General features: G+C 30.9%; 3 protein-coding genes across 6 annotated transcripts in view; 2 read left to right on the top strand and 1 right to left on the bottom strand.

The window, feature by feature from the left end:
- Window positions 1–11590, top strand: part of LOC110997712 (espin) — a 90506-nt gene extending 78916 nt beyond the window's left edge. For 3 of the 4 annotated variants that reach the window (XM_045632856.1, XM_045632855.1, XM_045632854.1), the window contains exons 13-15: window positions 7897–8105; window positions 10073–10242; window positions 10852–11590. In XM_045632856.1, coding sequence (XP_045488812.1) covers window positions 7897–8105; window positions 10073–10242; window positions 10852–10955 — 483 coding nt within the window. In that variant the 3' untranslated portion in view covers window positions 10956–11590. The remainder of the gene's footprint in view (window positions 1–7896; window positions 8106–10072; window positions 10243–10851) is intronic. The other variant, XM_022265996.2, reaches the window with a different exon arrangement.
- Window positions 11591–11607: 17 nt separating this feature from the next.
- LOC123690095 lies at window positions 11608–13875 on the top strand. The gene is made up of 2 exons (XM_045632857.1): window positions 11608–11737; window positions 12434–13875. Exons 1-2 carry the CDS (start codon window positions 11710–11712, stop codon window positions 13864–13866), a joined length of 1461 nt encoding a protein of 486 aa, XP_045488813.1. The 5' UTR covers window positions 11608–11709; the 3' UTR covers window positions 13867–13875.
- On the bottom strand, window positions 13876–16811 carry LOC110997717 (aladin). The gene is made up of 6 exons (XM_022266004.2): window positions 16599–16811; window positions 15932–16527; window positions 15572–15784; window positions 15193–15344; window positions 14593–14791; window positions 13876–14436 (listed from the first exon to the last, which is right to left on the bottom strand). Exons 1-6 carry the CDS (start codon window positions 16719–16721, stop codon window positions 14295–14297), a joined length of 1425 nt encoding a protein of 474 aa, XP_022121696.2. The 5' UTR covers window positions 16722–16811; the 3' UTR covers window positions 13876–14294.
- Between the last annotated feature and the right edge of the window lie 225 nt (window positions 16812–17036).

Raw genomic sequence — 17036 nt, 5'->3', positions numbered from 1 at the left:
AGTATTTATGTACAAAATACGTACTAGAACTGCGCACCGTGAACATCTTTCGTGAAACGTTATTAAAAACTTTATTATTCCGCCAAATATGAATATTCTATAGTCCGGTTAGGCTGAATTAAGAGATACGCTCAATTATCTTTCTTGTTGCGTGTCTTGTTAATAGTGAATGTATAGAGAACTATAACGGATATATATTTCACATTAAAATCTATATTAAACGTTCTCTGTGTGCGCTAATTAGGTTGTAGTATGTAATATAGTCTGTAATTATGACAAATAATATTGTAATATTGAAGCCAAAGTATATTGTCTTCAATATTACAAAATACAATACTGCTTTTATATTACTCTTAAATAATTATTTATTATATATAATTATTATTTAGAAAAAAATCCTGATATTTTAAAGAACAATTTTTTTCTAACTTTGTACTATCAATCAAAAATAAAGATGCTTCTAATTATCCGTCTTACAAATATCAAAGATTTTCTGAGAAATTGCAGTTGCATCCGTAAAGTCGACCCAGTGGCACACATACCCTCCCACTGTTTAATGCCCGTGAAAGATGACTGGCTTTTTTGACCAAATTGTTTTAGGTTGATGGAATATGCGATTCTTTTGTTTTTGCTTAAGTATTTATAAGACCACCCACTGCGCTAATGGAACACGCAAACCATGTTAGCGGGATATCTGAAATAATAGGGAAATGTAATATAATGTGATAAAGATTTGTTTTCTTAAACAGCACTACGCTTTATGTTTTCGCGGGCTTTTTAAATATATTAAATGTCAAGAAGTTGTACAGTTATGTTCGTGATGTCAAATGCAAGCTATTATCTGTGTGCAATTTACAAGAATACCACAGATAACAGGAACGCAAATGCCAATGTAATCTGTGATCGATATTTAGTCCACCGGAATGCTTGAGACAATATCACTTTTCTAAAGACGTGACCCACTAACGCTAAACGAATTTCTATGGGAATGATATTAGGTCTCGTTTTGTCACGTGACCATTTTCGTATAAATACAATAACAGAGCACAGAACATATTAAAAGCCGAATATGATATGAATTCCAAAGTATTATTTTGCAATATATTTATCGTCTATGGAAGGACATACCCGAATGGCCAGTTAAATATTCGAGAAACACAAAGCCATTTCTCAACATCAAATAGGCCCATGTAACTTAGTTTAGTGAAGTGTAAAATGATTTGTAATCGAAAAATGTCTATAACGCGATCAAGGCGACTTACGAAAGTTATTTTTGTTGTAATACAAATTGTAGTGAATTAATAAAGCGAAAAAATGGACGATATTTTCGCATATTTATAGTTTTTTTGATTAATCATGTGCGCATATCAATTCATTAAACGATAAAACGCTATTAAACGAAATAATAATATAAAGTTCCGGCTCAGCACGTCCAACATTTTAAATTTTTTGGAATTCAATATTTAAGATAATTTGAGTTTATTTGTTATAAACGATGCCATTCTCTGTAAGTAATACAAACAAAATAAATAAAACTTTTACTTAATTTTTTAGCAACCACTTTTACGGTCTCATCTGACACAGGCCTAACTTATTTCAGACTACGCTGCTCCATACTGGGCAAGCTTAATCTTTGAGTATTTAATTTAATACAGTATACATATAAACACAATAAAAATAAACAACAAAAGTTAGTTAAAATAAAACCTAGCCATCAAAGATATGTCAGTTGTCAATGTTCAGTTAGTGTCAATTCTAGTAACAATTAATTCCTTTCAAGTTTAAGATCTTTCATTCTGTGCTGTCTTTAAACTAACATTCGAATTTCAAATATTTTTTTAGGGGCATAATTATTATTTTCACCGATCAACCTCCTTCGTGCCTTCTCCATCTACACGACACTGGCGAAATACCTTGTGCCCAGTTGGCACAAATTAAAAAAAAAGATCTTTCATTATTACGAAATACATAATAAGCTTGTTGAATTCCATATATGTTAGTGTATACTTGTAGTAGTTTGACGTCTACAGTTCACGTTGTAAGTTCAAGAACCGGCTGAGCAACAATGCATTTTAAATATCAGTAAATGAATTTGTGACTTTTGGGTTTTATTAAAAAGCCTGCCTTATAAAATATAATCTCTTGTCATTAATATTCAATCATGGTTACTCTTCACGATTTTAGATCTTAGAAACGACCAGAAAAGTGTATAAACAATAACTTTGATGAGTCACGGACTCTCAAATGTATTTGAAAGTTAGACTTATTTATTTAAACGAAATCATCTATTATGCGTCTAATTGCCCTAACTAAAGTACTCTTTCCGCCAAATTGTAGTTACGCTATGATGAAACTATACAGTTTTAGTTAAAACTGGTGTTATGTTGCTTGTAATTTTCATTTGTTTATTTATGTTAATTTTATATATTTTATTAGTAGGTAACTGATGTTTTTAAGGGTAGATAATTATTTATTTATTAGTTGCATTTCACACCATACTGAACTAATCAGGATGACAGTTGTACATTGTCAGAAATCTGGAATATTAAATAATAGAGATATGATGTGTGTGAGATGAGAATACTTTAATAATAATTATCACTTTTAAGCGATCTTTTTTTAATATTTCTTATCATTTTTCATCATTTACAGGGCAAGTCCACACTCCACCGAATCCACATTTAATATATTTAATCCAAAAAAGTATATTTATTAATTACTTTTTAGGTTCTTCCCATTCTTACCAATTTATCTTTTGTAAATATCATATTCTTTAATCCCTCTTCAATAAGACTCATATTAAAATGTTTATATATAACATACTATCGGATCCCACAGATCCTGTACTCAAGTCTTACATACAAAAAAAAATCTAATATGGTAAATGATTCTCGACTCCACACCAAAAATTTCATCAAAATTTGTCCAGCCGTTTAGGAGTTTAATTATGAATACTAAGAAAAACATATACCAGCTGCTTATTTGCTGTATAGATAAATAACCTACATACCGACTGCAGTGCCATTTGCATGGCTGAGTTGTTAATTAAATTATCCAAGGCACCACTTAAACGCATACAAAAAAAACATTGAAATCGGTCCAGCTGTTTAAGAGGAGTTCAAATTTAAATACACACGTACAGTAGAATTATATATATAAAGAATTAAAAAAATGATAATACGGTAAACATGTATCATATTTTCATTATAAAGAATTGTCAAATAGTCCCTGTATAAAAGTTTGATATTCCAAGATCTCTCGAAGGGACCATAAAATTAAATGACCTAACAGATAAGTTTCGTCTAAACTCCGAGATTTTGTTGAACTAACATTGTCTTTGTAATTGACCGGGGGATAAACTTATACAATACAGTCTGAGATTAAAAGTTTAATAAGAAAACTGTTGTACGGGAAAGAATTTGTGACATAATCTTGTACATTTTGATGAGAACTTTTGTATGACTGCATCTGTTATATATTAAAGAAGTCATTCTTCGTGTAACATCCGTTAATTTAAAGATAAGATTTCTACCATAGTACAATACAGAAATCGACATCTGAAACATAGATAGGTGTTCCATTGCCTGTAAATCAATTTATCAAACGCCAAATTATCAAATTTTTGTTAGGCTGAATATTTATTATTTAAATCAATACTTATATTCTAATGCTTGATTCGTTTTTTTACTAATAGCAATGTAATATAAAAAATCGGTTGTCTGTAAAGTCAGTTTACTGACGATAGTTGAACGTGCAGTATAGCAGTATTTGAGTTATTTTTGACGTGACGTCTTATAATTCGATGGAGCCGGCTGCACGCACGAAAGATCACGACTCATGCAGCGTTACCTCGCGGTGCGTCGTTACCTCTGATGCGTTCCATTTAAAGCTTGCAGTGCAAACGTATTTATGCGTACAAATGAATGTAACTTGATCAATTCAATTGTGATTTCCATTTACATGTTTCTCTATCCATACATAATATTATATATCAAACAAATAAAATTAAAAATTTTCTTTTGAAAAATGCAACCATTCCATGACGTTGACACGTTCAACTGTCGTCAGACTTTACAGACAACCGTTTTTTTTATACTTCTGAGTGTATCTGTTACACACACAAATTATTCATGTTTATAATGTTTAGACATAGTAAATAACACTTTATTATTATAGTCAATAACAAGTAACCGTTCTGGACATAAAATTTAATATATTGCTGAATACGTAAAGTTTTATACGTTGCGCGGTACTTTCGAATTATATAATTTTGAGTAAAGTGATTGTTGTATTAAAATTTCATATTAATTTGTGTTTTATATGTCTGGGTTGTATAGAAGAAACTGCTTTTACTAAGACCCTTTTCTTCATTTGTTTTTTCTCCTTATCATTGAAGTATGGGTATGTCAAACTTGATAAATGGGGATATCCAAGAGTTACTAGACTATCATCCTTGGGGTCATACTATACCGGAGTTAAAGGTAAAAATCATTGAATTGAAATCATAGAACAATTATTCAAATGTTATATTATGTAACTTATCATTCGGAAATAAAGGTTTTAAGATTATTATATGACTGTGTTACGGCTTACTTATTAGCCAATTATCTTTATTTTATAATATTGAATACCTAAATCCATAAAAGTTTTCTTATTTACGCATAAAATGATAAACTTTCACTCACTGAGTTAAAATACTTACTATTATTTCAATTAATTTGTTCGTATAAAAGTTTGATCGTCAAAAATGCTTCAAACTGCCAGTTCTCAAATCAAAGGCGTAGTTTGGACGACAAGAGCTGGCAATACTCTCAGTTACTTCTTTAATCACCCTGTTTTTTATTTTGTTTTGACGCTTAGGAGTTTTAGCAAAAAGTTTTTACTGTTTAAGTAAACAAGGGTTTACTACAAAGAAAATGGTCGCTATTACTTTAGTGGGAATATTACTTATCCGTTCTCATATTTTGTATTTTCGTTTTATATTTCTCATAAAAAATAAATCAGTGGTTGCAATATCTTTTGCTCTAGGCCTCAGATATCTTTATCTGTTTCATGATCTTTTGTCAATCCAACAGGCAAGTAGGTGTTCAGGACCCCTATGTCTGACACAAGCCGTCGACATTTTGAGTCTTAGCCAAGTTTTCTTACGTTTTCCTTCACACGCACACAGACAGTCCATTGGTACACAGCCGGGGATCGAACCTACGACCTTACGATGAGTCGCACGCTGTATCCACGTGGTCAACTTCTGTTGATTGAATACTCAAGATTTAGTTATATTGATCATACGTGTGAAATTAATAATTATGCAACTAGACATCATGTATTGAGAATCATGTGTACATACATTAAACTATACACATGAATCTCTGAATCTTAGGTAAGAAAATAAAATATCATCTTACAATTAAAATTGTGTATTATATGCCTGGATTGTCCAGAAGAAACTGCTTTTAGTAAGGCCTCCCATTTACATCCCTTTTCTTCTTCTGGGTTTCTCTTTTTTTTATCTTAGGATTGTGTAAAGTGAAATTTATTTGTGTCGAATTCGTTTATGTTAATAATAATAATAAAACCGTTTATTTGCCAAGTGGTACATTAGATCGATCATCATCAAAAATCTGCACAAGCAGCCATATATAAATAGGTATACGAATGTCTTAAATTTTTACAATATCATATAATAAGAACATAAACATAATGTCATAATAATAGGGAAAGTTATTTATAATTGGTGTCAAACTTATGGTCTAAATACTTGCCCATGCTATGGCACCTTGCCTTTAAAAATAACAATGTGTTTATGTTTTTGCATTTGTCTATGTTTTTTTTTTTTTTGCAGCCAATATACGAATGGTGGGACTCAGAACCAAGTTTGACAGTAGATTTGCTTCTCTACGACTGACTAACTAAACTCAGATTCGATATATACGATATTTTTCTTGTACGGGGTACTTATTGACCACCTCGTAAAAGTAGTATAATACACTCAAAAAGTCATATTCAAAAGCGTAATTCTTTATTAAGATATATAAGGGTATGAATATTAAATCACACACAACGGACCTATTGAACGTCTAAGTGCGGAAACAGAGTCCACATACATACATATACATAGTGTAAGCTAGCTGGAAGAACTTTTGTTAAGCATAATTTCGTTTATACAAATATATACTTTTACAGTATAAAGTACTGTTAAAACTATTTTTGAAAAGATTCTTTTTCAATTGAGTTTCTTGTCTATTCTTCTCCGAAACTACTCTTTATAAACTGATAACCAGAATCATATTCTTTTATTATTTTTAACTTGTAATTTGAAACGAATAAATATATTAATATTGATAAATAAATATCAACAATGACAGTGTAGCGACAGCTGCGTTTACTAACTATGTACAATGACGTCATATGCCGAAAGAACGAAGTTATTCCGGCCCCTTAGTCTTACAACTTCTCGACCTTAGTCGCTAGCTATGCTCGCCAAAACAGCCCGGGCTGAGCTGCCAATGCCGTTCAATCCAACAGTGACATTCCATGTCAAAAAAGAGGCCTTCCGGCCAGTCAGTGGTTTGACCTTGGACCCTCCCTTGAGGTTTGATCAACAGCACCATACTTTTACAACAGTGTCGACTTAATGTCAAACACAAAAGCGACAACAAATCTCTCGGCGGTTCTCTTTCCGCAGACTTACAAAAACAAATTACTTCTAGAAGCGTCTCCTTCTGATTATGCTTAACTATTGTGATTGTCAAACTCATACTCAAAGCACCCTTTTTACCGTTGTGGTCACGGTTAAACGAAAGACAATCGCGTGATGTAATCAACTGTTTATCTAACTGTATGTATAACGATACTTCCGTATTGAAACCATATTTGTGGCTCAAGCTGGCGTTATCAAGTACAAAGTCTGTTATCAAACTCTTCTTAATAGAAGATGAATGATTTTTATTAGTATCAATTAGCTCAGCATCTTATTACGCATTTTTATTGCGTTCGGGAAAATTGATGAGAGTAAATTTTTACAATGCCACACGGTCACAAAAAACCAACACCCTGAATTTAGCACATTCAACATTATAAAATTTATATTGAACATAATTGTTAACATGTAACGAAGTGTTAATAAATAAATAAATAAATATAGAACTCTGATTTTATCCGGGGTGAATTATAGATTTCGATTTTCCATTTGAATATTCTATTTTTAAATTAATATCTTGTCTACCTATAGTCTGTGTATAGAAATTTAAAACAAGCATGTTTTCCAAGCCTTATTTACATTTCTCATTATATATTTTCACCTATTAGCCAGTTTCTCGGGAGAGGAAATTATTTCTACCGCAACTTTTAAATTATAGCTATTTTAATATTATTTTCACTTTCAAACGCATTTTAATTTTGTCTTTGATTCTCTCAAAATGTATTTAAGAGATGTGCATTCACTGCATCGTCGATAAAAAAAATATAGATATACTTTCCTACTGAAAGACAAAAGCATTTTAACTCTTAAGGAATTTAATTAAAATTCTACAGAACGTGCGAGGTGCTAGTTTTCTTAAAATTATCAAGCATTTCTTTGTACGATGTTTGTTTGTTGTTTGATATTTTTAACAGTGTTCTCTTTGTTAGATTTATTAAGCTAGAGCAGATATTTTTAATAATATGCCAAACTTATCATATTGCGATTATTTTTGTGTTTTTTACATATACCTTAATTGCAGGTTTTATGAATAAAGCTCCAATATTTATGTACCGTTTAAAACTTAACAAATTTGCAGGAAATAATATTTTTTCATTAACACTTGCAGTTTTATAAGTATATATATAATAACCCTAGTTATCTTTTCGTTAAATTCGTCCATGTGGACACTCAATACGATGGTTGGTCGATGGAAGGGTAATTCACAGATCCCTGAGCGTGATGCTGCTGGCAACGTTATCCCGGTTTGGAAGCGGCAGATGATGGCTAGAAGAGCTGCAGAGAAGGCAAGGAGAGATCTGGAGAGAGAGTTGGCGGGAGAAGCGGAGAGAAGAAGGGCTGCAGCTGTGCCTGCTTGGAAAAGGCAACTGCTGGCACGGAGAGAAGAGGCGGAGTGTAGATTGAGGTGAGTTACGAGTTGATTTATTATTACTTAACTTTAAAATTTTCAATTACGGTAACTCTTACGGAAGCTTCCTACGATTCAAATGAGACTAAATTTTTACGATGCGCCCGCACACAGTCACAAAAACTGACACCCTGAAGTTAGCACAGTCAACATTTTAAAATAAAAAATGTCTATTTCTTTAAATAAGTAAAAATATTTTTTGTTATATTTAAATAAACTTTATGTAACTAGAATATGCGTTATAACAATACTTTCAATGTATTAAATACTTATTTAAATTGTTAGTGTCCTTGTTTTTCCAAACGTAGAATTAGGCGAAAGATACAATTAAAAAAAATATATCATGTTTAGACAAAGAAGTATAACTTTTAACTTTAAATATAAAAATAAACACACACATGTTTTTTTTGTTTTTCTGCGCCAACATTCACTTTTCTGTTAGTCACAATTTTATACAAATCTTACGCTACATAAAAACTTCGTCAGTTGTCTGCAGCCTAGTCTAACTTATCTTCATCTATATATGTAATACAAAAACGAAGATATAAAATGTTCTTTAAACAATGCTCTCAACTAAACTTAACAAGCTTGTAAATGCCTTTCTCTGCAATAAAAATTAAAGCGAGCCAAATTAATCTTAACTAATTAGGGTAACGTTTGAGATGTGTTAGACACGCACCATGTCTTATTTAGTGCACAAAATAATCTATGGCTAAGTCTAGAACTCATACGAAAGTCAGTTAAATGATTTATTGTGTTTAACTAACTATGACGGAATTGTTTAACCGTTTTCTAACTGGTTTTGTGTAAAAATTAACTCTTATATTACTCTTACAGTGCATTAAGAATTAATTTTTACACAAAACCATGTTTACCTTGCGAATAAAAATGTAAAGTAACTTTATTAACATATTAAATTGATTCTAAATATACATTTACTCCTTAAGGAGCGGGAGAATAACTGGCAAGAGACTGTTACTCGTTTGTATCTGGTAACAATAGATGTGTTCTTCATTAGGTAAAACAATAATAATAATAATAAAATAATAATAAGCCTATATTTTTCCATTTGTTTTTATTTTTTTTTCCACATCCTCTTTACATAAATTAAATAAAATTAATCTTTATTAAAAAAAAATAACATAATACATAAACATATATCTAATAACTAACCTTAAAATTTAATTATTAAAGGGACTCCTTTTAATAATATTTTTTAATAATTAAATAAAATAGATATGAATACAATTTTAAGTAAGATGCGGCATCTGTCCGGGAAAAGGCCTCCTTCATCTTTTTCCACCCTAATTTATTTTGTGCTGTTAAGCTATAAAACTTTGTGAACCTGTAAAAAGGCAACTAAACTATTTTTGTTCATTGTTTTTGTTTGCTTGATTTCTTGTACGCTGTAGAAAAATCTCCCGAGATTCTATGGCGCTTCTGATGTAGTGCTTATATTACTATAGTTTAATTGGTCGCATGTCGAAAGCTTTTGCGTAAATTGATGTAAAAATGGAAACATTTTCTTTAGGTAAAACATATTCTTGTATAACCTAACCATTGCTAATGTTAAGATGAAGGTTTTAATAACAATAACAATTTAGTTATTTTAGTTAAGGACCAATTTTGTTTTTGAGTCAAATTTTTTAAACTCGATACGAGTGTCTGTTTTAGTAAACCTGTCGACTTAAAGGTTGGAAAATAAAGATTTCATATGAGGCAAAAACGATGCCGTATCTGCGAATGCAAAAAATGAATGTTTATTTCTGTTAATGATACATATCTCTTAATTATTATCATAAAAAGGCTAGCTAAGTCTTATTTTTGAATCTTTGATCTTACGTTTACGTTTACATTTTTTTAATAAGTACTATTTAATATAGAACCGTAATCAAGGCCTGGTTATGTTACTACCAAGTATGTACCGTCATTAAAATATATATTTATTAATATGATGTTTCCAGACAATCCTTATACACTCCAAAAGTGGAAGACAACGGTAATGGAGACTGGCGTCCCTATCCAGCTGGAGGTCGCGCCGTATCAATAGACAACATCACGCTTTGTTATGATGCGCCTGCGCAACCTACCCGCGCGCCATCTGAAATGAAACTTTCAACAGAACACTGCAATGGTAAGGAAAGTTTGTCTAATCCCTACATAAGCTACAAAGTACGTGATATAAAAGTCTTTTCTGAAGGTTTAGGTATATTATTAATAATGTGTATTTAATTGACTGTAATATAACGATGGAGCGATAGTCTTCCACGGAATCTAGAAATTGTTTCACTGTTAGATTTTTATTTGTTGCTTAGTAACATAGGCTATCTTAATTTCTAAATTATTGAATTATATGTTACAATAGTATAATAATAATTAAATTAAAAAACCGTACAGCAGCATATATAGCATAAAAAGACATGGAAATGTCATAATTATAAGAACATAATTGTTGTCAAAAGTTATGGTCTGAATACTCTCCCTTGAAAGGCAACTTGCCTTTACTAGCTTTTACCTAATTACCTTCCCCTTGAAATCATCACACGGCAGTGATCTATTACTATAAAGGTTATCGCTATTAGTATTGTCTAACAACATAGCTTTAAACGTAATTTTTTATAAAAATAAAAAAAAATACCGAGCAAAGTTCATTTAGGTACAGTACCGGTAGTAGTACCTTTACCGTTACCTGGATGTAAATACATAAACATAAACCTTACCTAATAAAAGTATTAATTTTCAGGGCACACAAACGGTAAACCGGAACGCGAAGAAGAGTCAGCGAAAATTATCCCCTGGAGAGCTCAGCTCCGCAAAACGAACAGCAAACTTAATTTACTGGAATAGTTGAGAAATTTATGAAATAATAAAATTGACGATTAATTTATAAAAAGGATTGTACACAAGTAATACTGCGTTGAATAATTTAGTCGTAAGGTATTGAACGAAGATTTTACTCGTAGATTATTTATTAAGTGTGTTAAAAGTGTTTTCGTAAGCCATACGAATATTATCTTTTTGTATTTATCCTATTTTTATACCTTAGCTAATCTAAGGCATAGAAATGTCAAAAATTTCCAAAAGTGGTTTCGGGCACTTATATTATTTCCGATCCAACGATTTTATTTGCCACTATGAGGCACCGAATGTAAGAAATCTTCATAATCATTTTCTGATTAACTTGAGACTACATAATAACTTAACCAACCTTTTTTTTAATTTAAAGGCTAACGAATTTCACGAAGTTATTCTCAGTACGAGACTCTCTAATCTCCAATTAGAGTTAGCAAAAAGAAATGTAAAGATATTTTTATACTTGTGTATTACGAATAATTAATAAGTTCTAACAAGCAAGTGATACCATTGTTGCAATATTAGTATGTAAGCTTTAACAGGCTTTGCAAACAGAAAAAATAATTGTATTTCGCAAATATCTTTTCTGTTGCGTTTTTTATTTTGTTTTTAATAAAATCTGTTGCTTACATTGTTTTTCTTTCGTAATAAACAAATGCGGTTCAATAAAATATTCAAATTGCACTCGCGGAATAAAGTCGCAGTAAACTGGGTGATAAAAATGAAATTATTGCTTTAGGAATACGAAATGCATTTTTCAAACCACTTCCTGAGAGGTAAATCTACCATAATCATTTATATTCTGTGCTTTATACGTTAGTGTGCGATCGTACTTGTTTGAGAAAACTTGAAGCAGAGGTTTAAATCGTATTTATTATTCATTTTTACAAAAGCAATCTTAAAGATGAACGACGGCTTCGTAAATCTATCTATGCGTGTATACCATCGCATGGCGATTAGAAGCTTCCAGCATCAGTGTTCCGGATATTGAGGGAACTACATTAAAATTGTAGACAAGTTATTGCGGTCCTGATCAATCAATCCAATCAAAAATTTATTCATGTCATAATGTACCATATGAACGTCAAAAAAGAAATATACATTGAATGCTCTAAATTTTATATTTATGCCAGTTAAATCAAGGGCGTAGAACGGAAGGGAAGAACTGGCAATAAACTCTCCGCCACTCTTTTTAATGCGCTAACGTTATTGGAAGCTCGCTGGTTCTACGTACTAACTTCTATTTTAGACTTAAATATAAGTAGAAATAGAAGTTCAGTCTTCAAATAATCTAAAAAAAGGCTGTCCTTTAATACATAAAACACAACCTTAACTATATTTTGTAAGAAGCTAGAATACATAGTTTTTATCACGATTTGAATTTTGTATATATAGTCATTGGCAGTTAAATGCGAGAAAGTACAAAATCATCGCATGTCAGACCCGATAACAGTTAATTTTTTATATTGCAGCCGTCATGACTGTAGTATTTACAAACGTTGTTAACGGTATACTAGGAGACGCAATTCCCAAATATCTAAGTCAAGATTTACTATCAGTTATTAATAATCGCTTAAAGCCTACTGCAGCAAATTCCACGCATATTGATATAAGCAATGTTGTTGAAGAAACAGCAGTAGAAAAGGCAATAAATAGCAAAATAGAAGAACTTAAATCGTATTTACAAGATGATGATATAGTAATTGGAACGGATACACTTTTTCCAGATCAAACGAATATTGTAGAGTTAATAAGCAAAGAAAAACATGATTTGAGACAAAAGGAAAATCAATCTAAACATAACGCCAAATACATGAAACTGAGAAAGAAAATAGATAAAGCATTAAAAAACGAATTGATTTCAGATAAAGCTTACGGATTAGTCATAAAAACATTAGATGATCTAATAGCTAAATTAGTTGGAAGTCAGTGTAACTGGAAAAATAAAGGCACACGAATTCGTACCCCAAAAATGTTGAATAACCTATGGAATGAAGAATGGAAGCATTTAAAAAATAACTACCTGCAAAAAATAAAAGTAAACGACAAAGAACAGATACGAGAACTAACGTCATTTTTCGACGGATTGTACACATTTTTTTCCTTCATCATTAAAGATATGGGATTTCTGTCTAACAGGTATAAAATTAAATGTAAATATATGGATAAACCTACATATAGAAAGCATAGAGATTTTGAAAGCGACTCGGATTCTGATATTCACAACAATGGCTGCAAACAATTTGTGATATGTTCTAAGGAACTTAAAAATTTCATGTTAGATTTCTATAATTTTGTTAATGACACAACGGTGAGTGTTATAAGAAATTATGCAGAAATGTACATCAGAGATACCGATAACTTCTCAGAAAAACCAAGAATTGTATCATCCATTAATAACACAAGTATAAAAATGGAGAAAGCAATAGTGGATATATTTATCAAAAACACTAAAGCCTTTAAATTGGATAGCAAACAATCTAAGGACGGTAATATTAAATCCCTATCTAATTATGTTAAAACAACAATTTCAGAGATAAAAAATAATGCAAACAGTTATTTAAGCAATGAATTGAAAGATACTAAAGCCAAGTTATCGTCAGGAATAAAGGATGATCTGAACATAAGCTTAAAAGTAGATTTAGAAAATCTACAAAGAGAAGTACTTGGAAGAATTTGTTTTGTATTCAGATTTTGCAATAGTAAATACAGAGGCAGAAGAAACGGTGACGTTGATAATAGCAACATCAAAATTGAATCTGAAGTTAAAGAATTATTTAATTTCACAAATATTAGACGTCTCTTCGATATTAAAAGTGATAAAAACAGTGTGAGAAGTAAAAATTATACCTATGCTACTATGAATGTTACGAGGACTACACTTAAATTTGTGATGTATAAATAAAATTTTTAATAGAAGAAATCACTTTTATTGTCTTATAATACATACAAAATCACCTTACTCAGCATAACACTTAATAATGTCAGTTATACCATATTTTTGTTACAGGACAATATAAATTTCCTTCAATTTACAGAAAAAAATCACCTAGAAGAATTATTTTACAATCCTGTGTTTGAAAACAAGTTCTTAAACGTAATAAAAGTGTAATATTAATATTTGAAGTAATATATTTCTTTAAACCTATATTTATATTTGAATTTACGTCGATATTCAGTCTTCATTAGAAAAAGTTAGAAAAATCATTCAGAGGTAAGATTCTATGGTTTGATTAATAATTTAAAAAATATAAAAACCCTTTCAGTTAAATGACATACAAGGACTCCATCAAATATAAAATTTTAAAAACATTAAAGAAGTTCCAAATATGCTTAATATGAGTCTGTGTAAACTATTGGAAAATGTTGGACTCTACCGCTTGACCATGCAATAGTCAGACAAGCGCCCTCGGTGAAGTTTTGCTGGAAAGCTATTGTCGATGGAACTTCATTATCAATTCCACTGATATAGCAACTGAAATGAAAACAATGACGATAATTTATAAGTTGGTTTTTGTAATTCTAAAATTGAAAACATATATTTTGTGCATTACAGCTATCACATTTCATTAATTAAATGTTATCATTTCAATAATTAAATCTTATCCTATTGATTTAAAAAAATACTCACCATGGCGAAACATTTAGTTGCATCATCATCTGTGTAGTACAAAACACAGCTATTATGTGGGACTCTTCAAACAGTAGGGCAAGGTATTTCCCTGATGGATCCCAGCACATATCAAGTATGGGACCCCCAATGGTATATCCTGATGCTATTTCCACTTTTGTAACATCTAAGACTGGTTGTGCTTTGCTGTCTTTTGCTCCTAAAATTATTTAAATCCATTTATGTATTTCACATATTAGATACTTGGCAATGACTTCCTATAAAACTTAATTAGTCTGTAATGAAGTACCCTGAATATACTGTATTGCTTATGAAATATGTATGTAAATTGGTTGATTTCATAAACAAGTTTAAATAGAGAAACAAAATAGTCTATACAACATGGAACTTCAATTAATTTCTGTTATCTTTTTATATCTGTGTCAGAATTATCTAAAAAACTAGCCAAACTATCAGAATTTTTCTAATAAACAACTCAAATTATTTGTACTATTGTACAAATAAGTTTTAATTTCAAAATTATGATTCATACAATATATTATACTGTCTATCATTTTTTATTAGAGTTAACAGTATCGTCGATATATTATGCAACATTACCATTTAATAATCCAATATTTCTTAAAGCATACACAAGTGGTTCTCCTTTTGCTGCAAACAGCACTATATCATTAGGGCCCCAACAGGCGGCTACGACGCGACAACCACGCGCACACCAACGCTCAGGCGTCCATGATTTTGTATCCCATACTCTAAAAGTATAATTAAGTAATTAGATGGTTACATCTTATCACATTCAGAGAATACTTCCGCAAATGTAAATGGTATAAGGTAATTAAAGGTAAGGTAATTCATATTACAATTATAATAAAAAAACAGTAGTAAAAAGACCTATAAAATATGGACTTTTATAAAATATATAAACTGATTGAAACTTTTTATAAATAAATTTTTAATGTAAAAAAATTCTAGATTATACCTAAAAATAATAGATGAAGTAGCAGCAAATATTTTATTAGCACTAAGTGACCATCTTGCAAATACTATTCCACCTCCTGCAACCCTCCTTAATGGCACAGCAGTCTCCATGGCAACATCCCATACCAGCATAGAAGTATCGGCACCACAACAACTAATTAAAAGATCTCCGTTTGGTGACCAGCTTACATCAGTAACTGGACTGTGTCCAGACCTTAAAAAAATACATAATTAATACCACTTCTTCTTACTTAATCTTTTTACTAAATTGTAATTTTAAGTTAATAGTTTATTTATATTATAAGTTATTAATTTCTTGTATTATATTTCTCATTAAAAATATACTCTCTCTGTCTCTTACCGTTTTAAAACTACTGCATTACTTGAAGAAGGCTTTGTAAACATAGAATTAGGGTCTACAGTCCACACTATCACACCTTGCTCACAGCCTACAGCTATCTCTGAAGCTGAGTAAGGTCTCCAGCTTAAGGAGGACACATGCCCTTGTGATTTGCACTTCAGTGTTGATACAAATGAAACATCAGAGCTATAGATTCTCACCCCATCATCAGCTGTAGCTATAGCAATTTTTGTTGTATGTGGATGCCAAGCCATACATTTGACAGAAGATGCACCCCAGCTACGAGTTCTAGAGTATTTAGACACAATTTTTGGTCCTATATCTTTTAAATGAGGTTGAAGGAAGTATCTAAATGTTGAAAATGCATTTGCAACTTTTAAAGCATATGTAGCTGCAACAGCTAATATTTTACTTTCAGTATTTATGCTAGGATCTGCAGCTATACTAAGAGCTTCTAAAAAACCTTGATTGTACCAAACACTTGATATTTTCTTAAGAAACTTGTCTTCAACGTTTATGTACATCGATATATTTTCATCGGACAATCTATGATGATGTAGGTCTCTTGTTACATTGATTTTTGGGTGATGGTTTGTCTAGAATAAATAAAGTAATAATAATAACACATAGCAATATTGTCATCAACTCTTAACAAATATAACCTTACCGTATTTGTAAATGCAGATACATTTCCGTGGCGGACGTTTCCACAACAATACACTTCATTTATTTTGCAAAAAGCAGTTTCGTTTGGGCCAGGCAAATCAGGGAATCCTTGGAAAATAGACATTTTGTATAAATCAGACCATTAAACAACGTTTATATGTGTTAACCGGCACAAAAGTTTAAAATTTGAATCTTGTTTTGTAGCTAAAGTCATCTGAGTTGAAATATTGACAATAGACAAACAAGTTTGTGTCAAGTTAAATTGTCAAATAATGGCTTAATACAGATGCGTTCCTGCTAAAAGATCTGTAATCCTTATAATATTTTAGATGAATAAAAATAGTACATTACGGTTGTATACTTATAGTCCTTGTTCTAATTATGTAGCAGTATTAAGAAAAAAAACAATTTTCTGGAATTTTGATGTTTCGATATGCCT

The sequence above is a fragment of the Pieris rapae genome, chromosome 21, assembly GCF_905147795.1.
Source record: "Pieris rapae chromosome 21, ilPieRapa1.1, whole genome shotgun sequence".
Taxonomy (NCBI): Eukaryota; Metazoa; Arthropoda; class Insecta; order Lepidoptera; family Pieridae; genus Pieris; species Pieris rapae.
The sequence above is the reverse complement of the archived record's forward strand: the minus strand, read 5'-3'. Positions and strand labels throughout refer to the sequence as shown.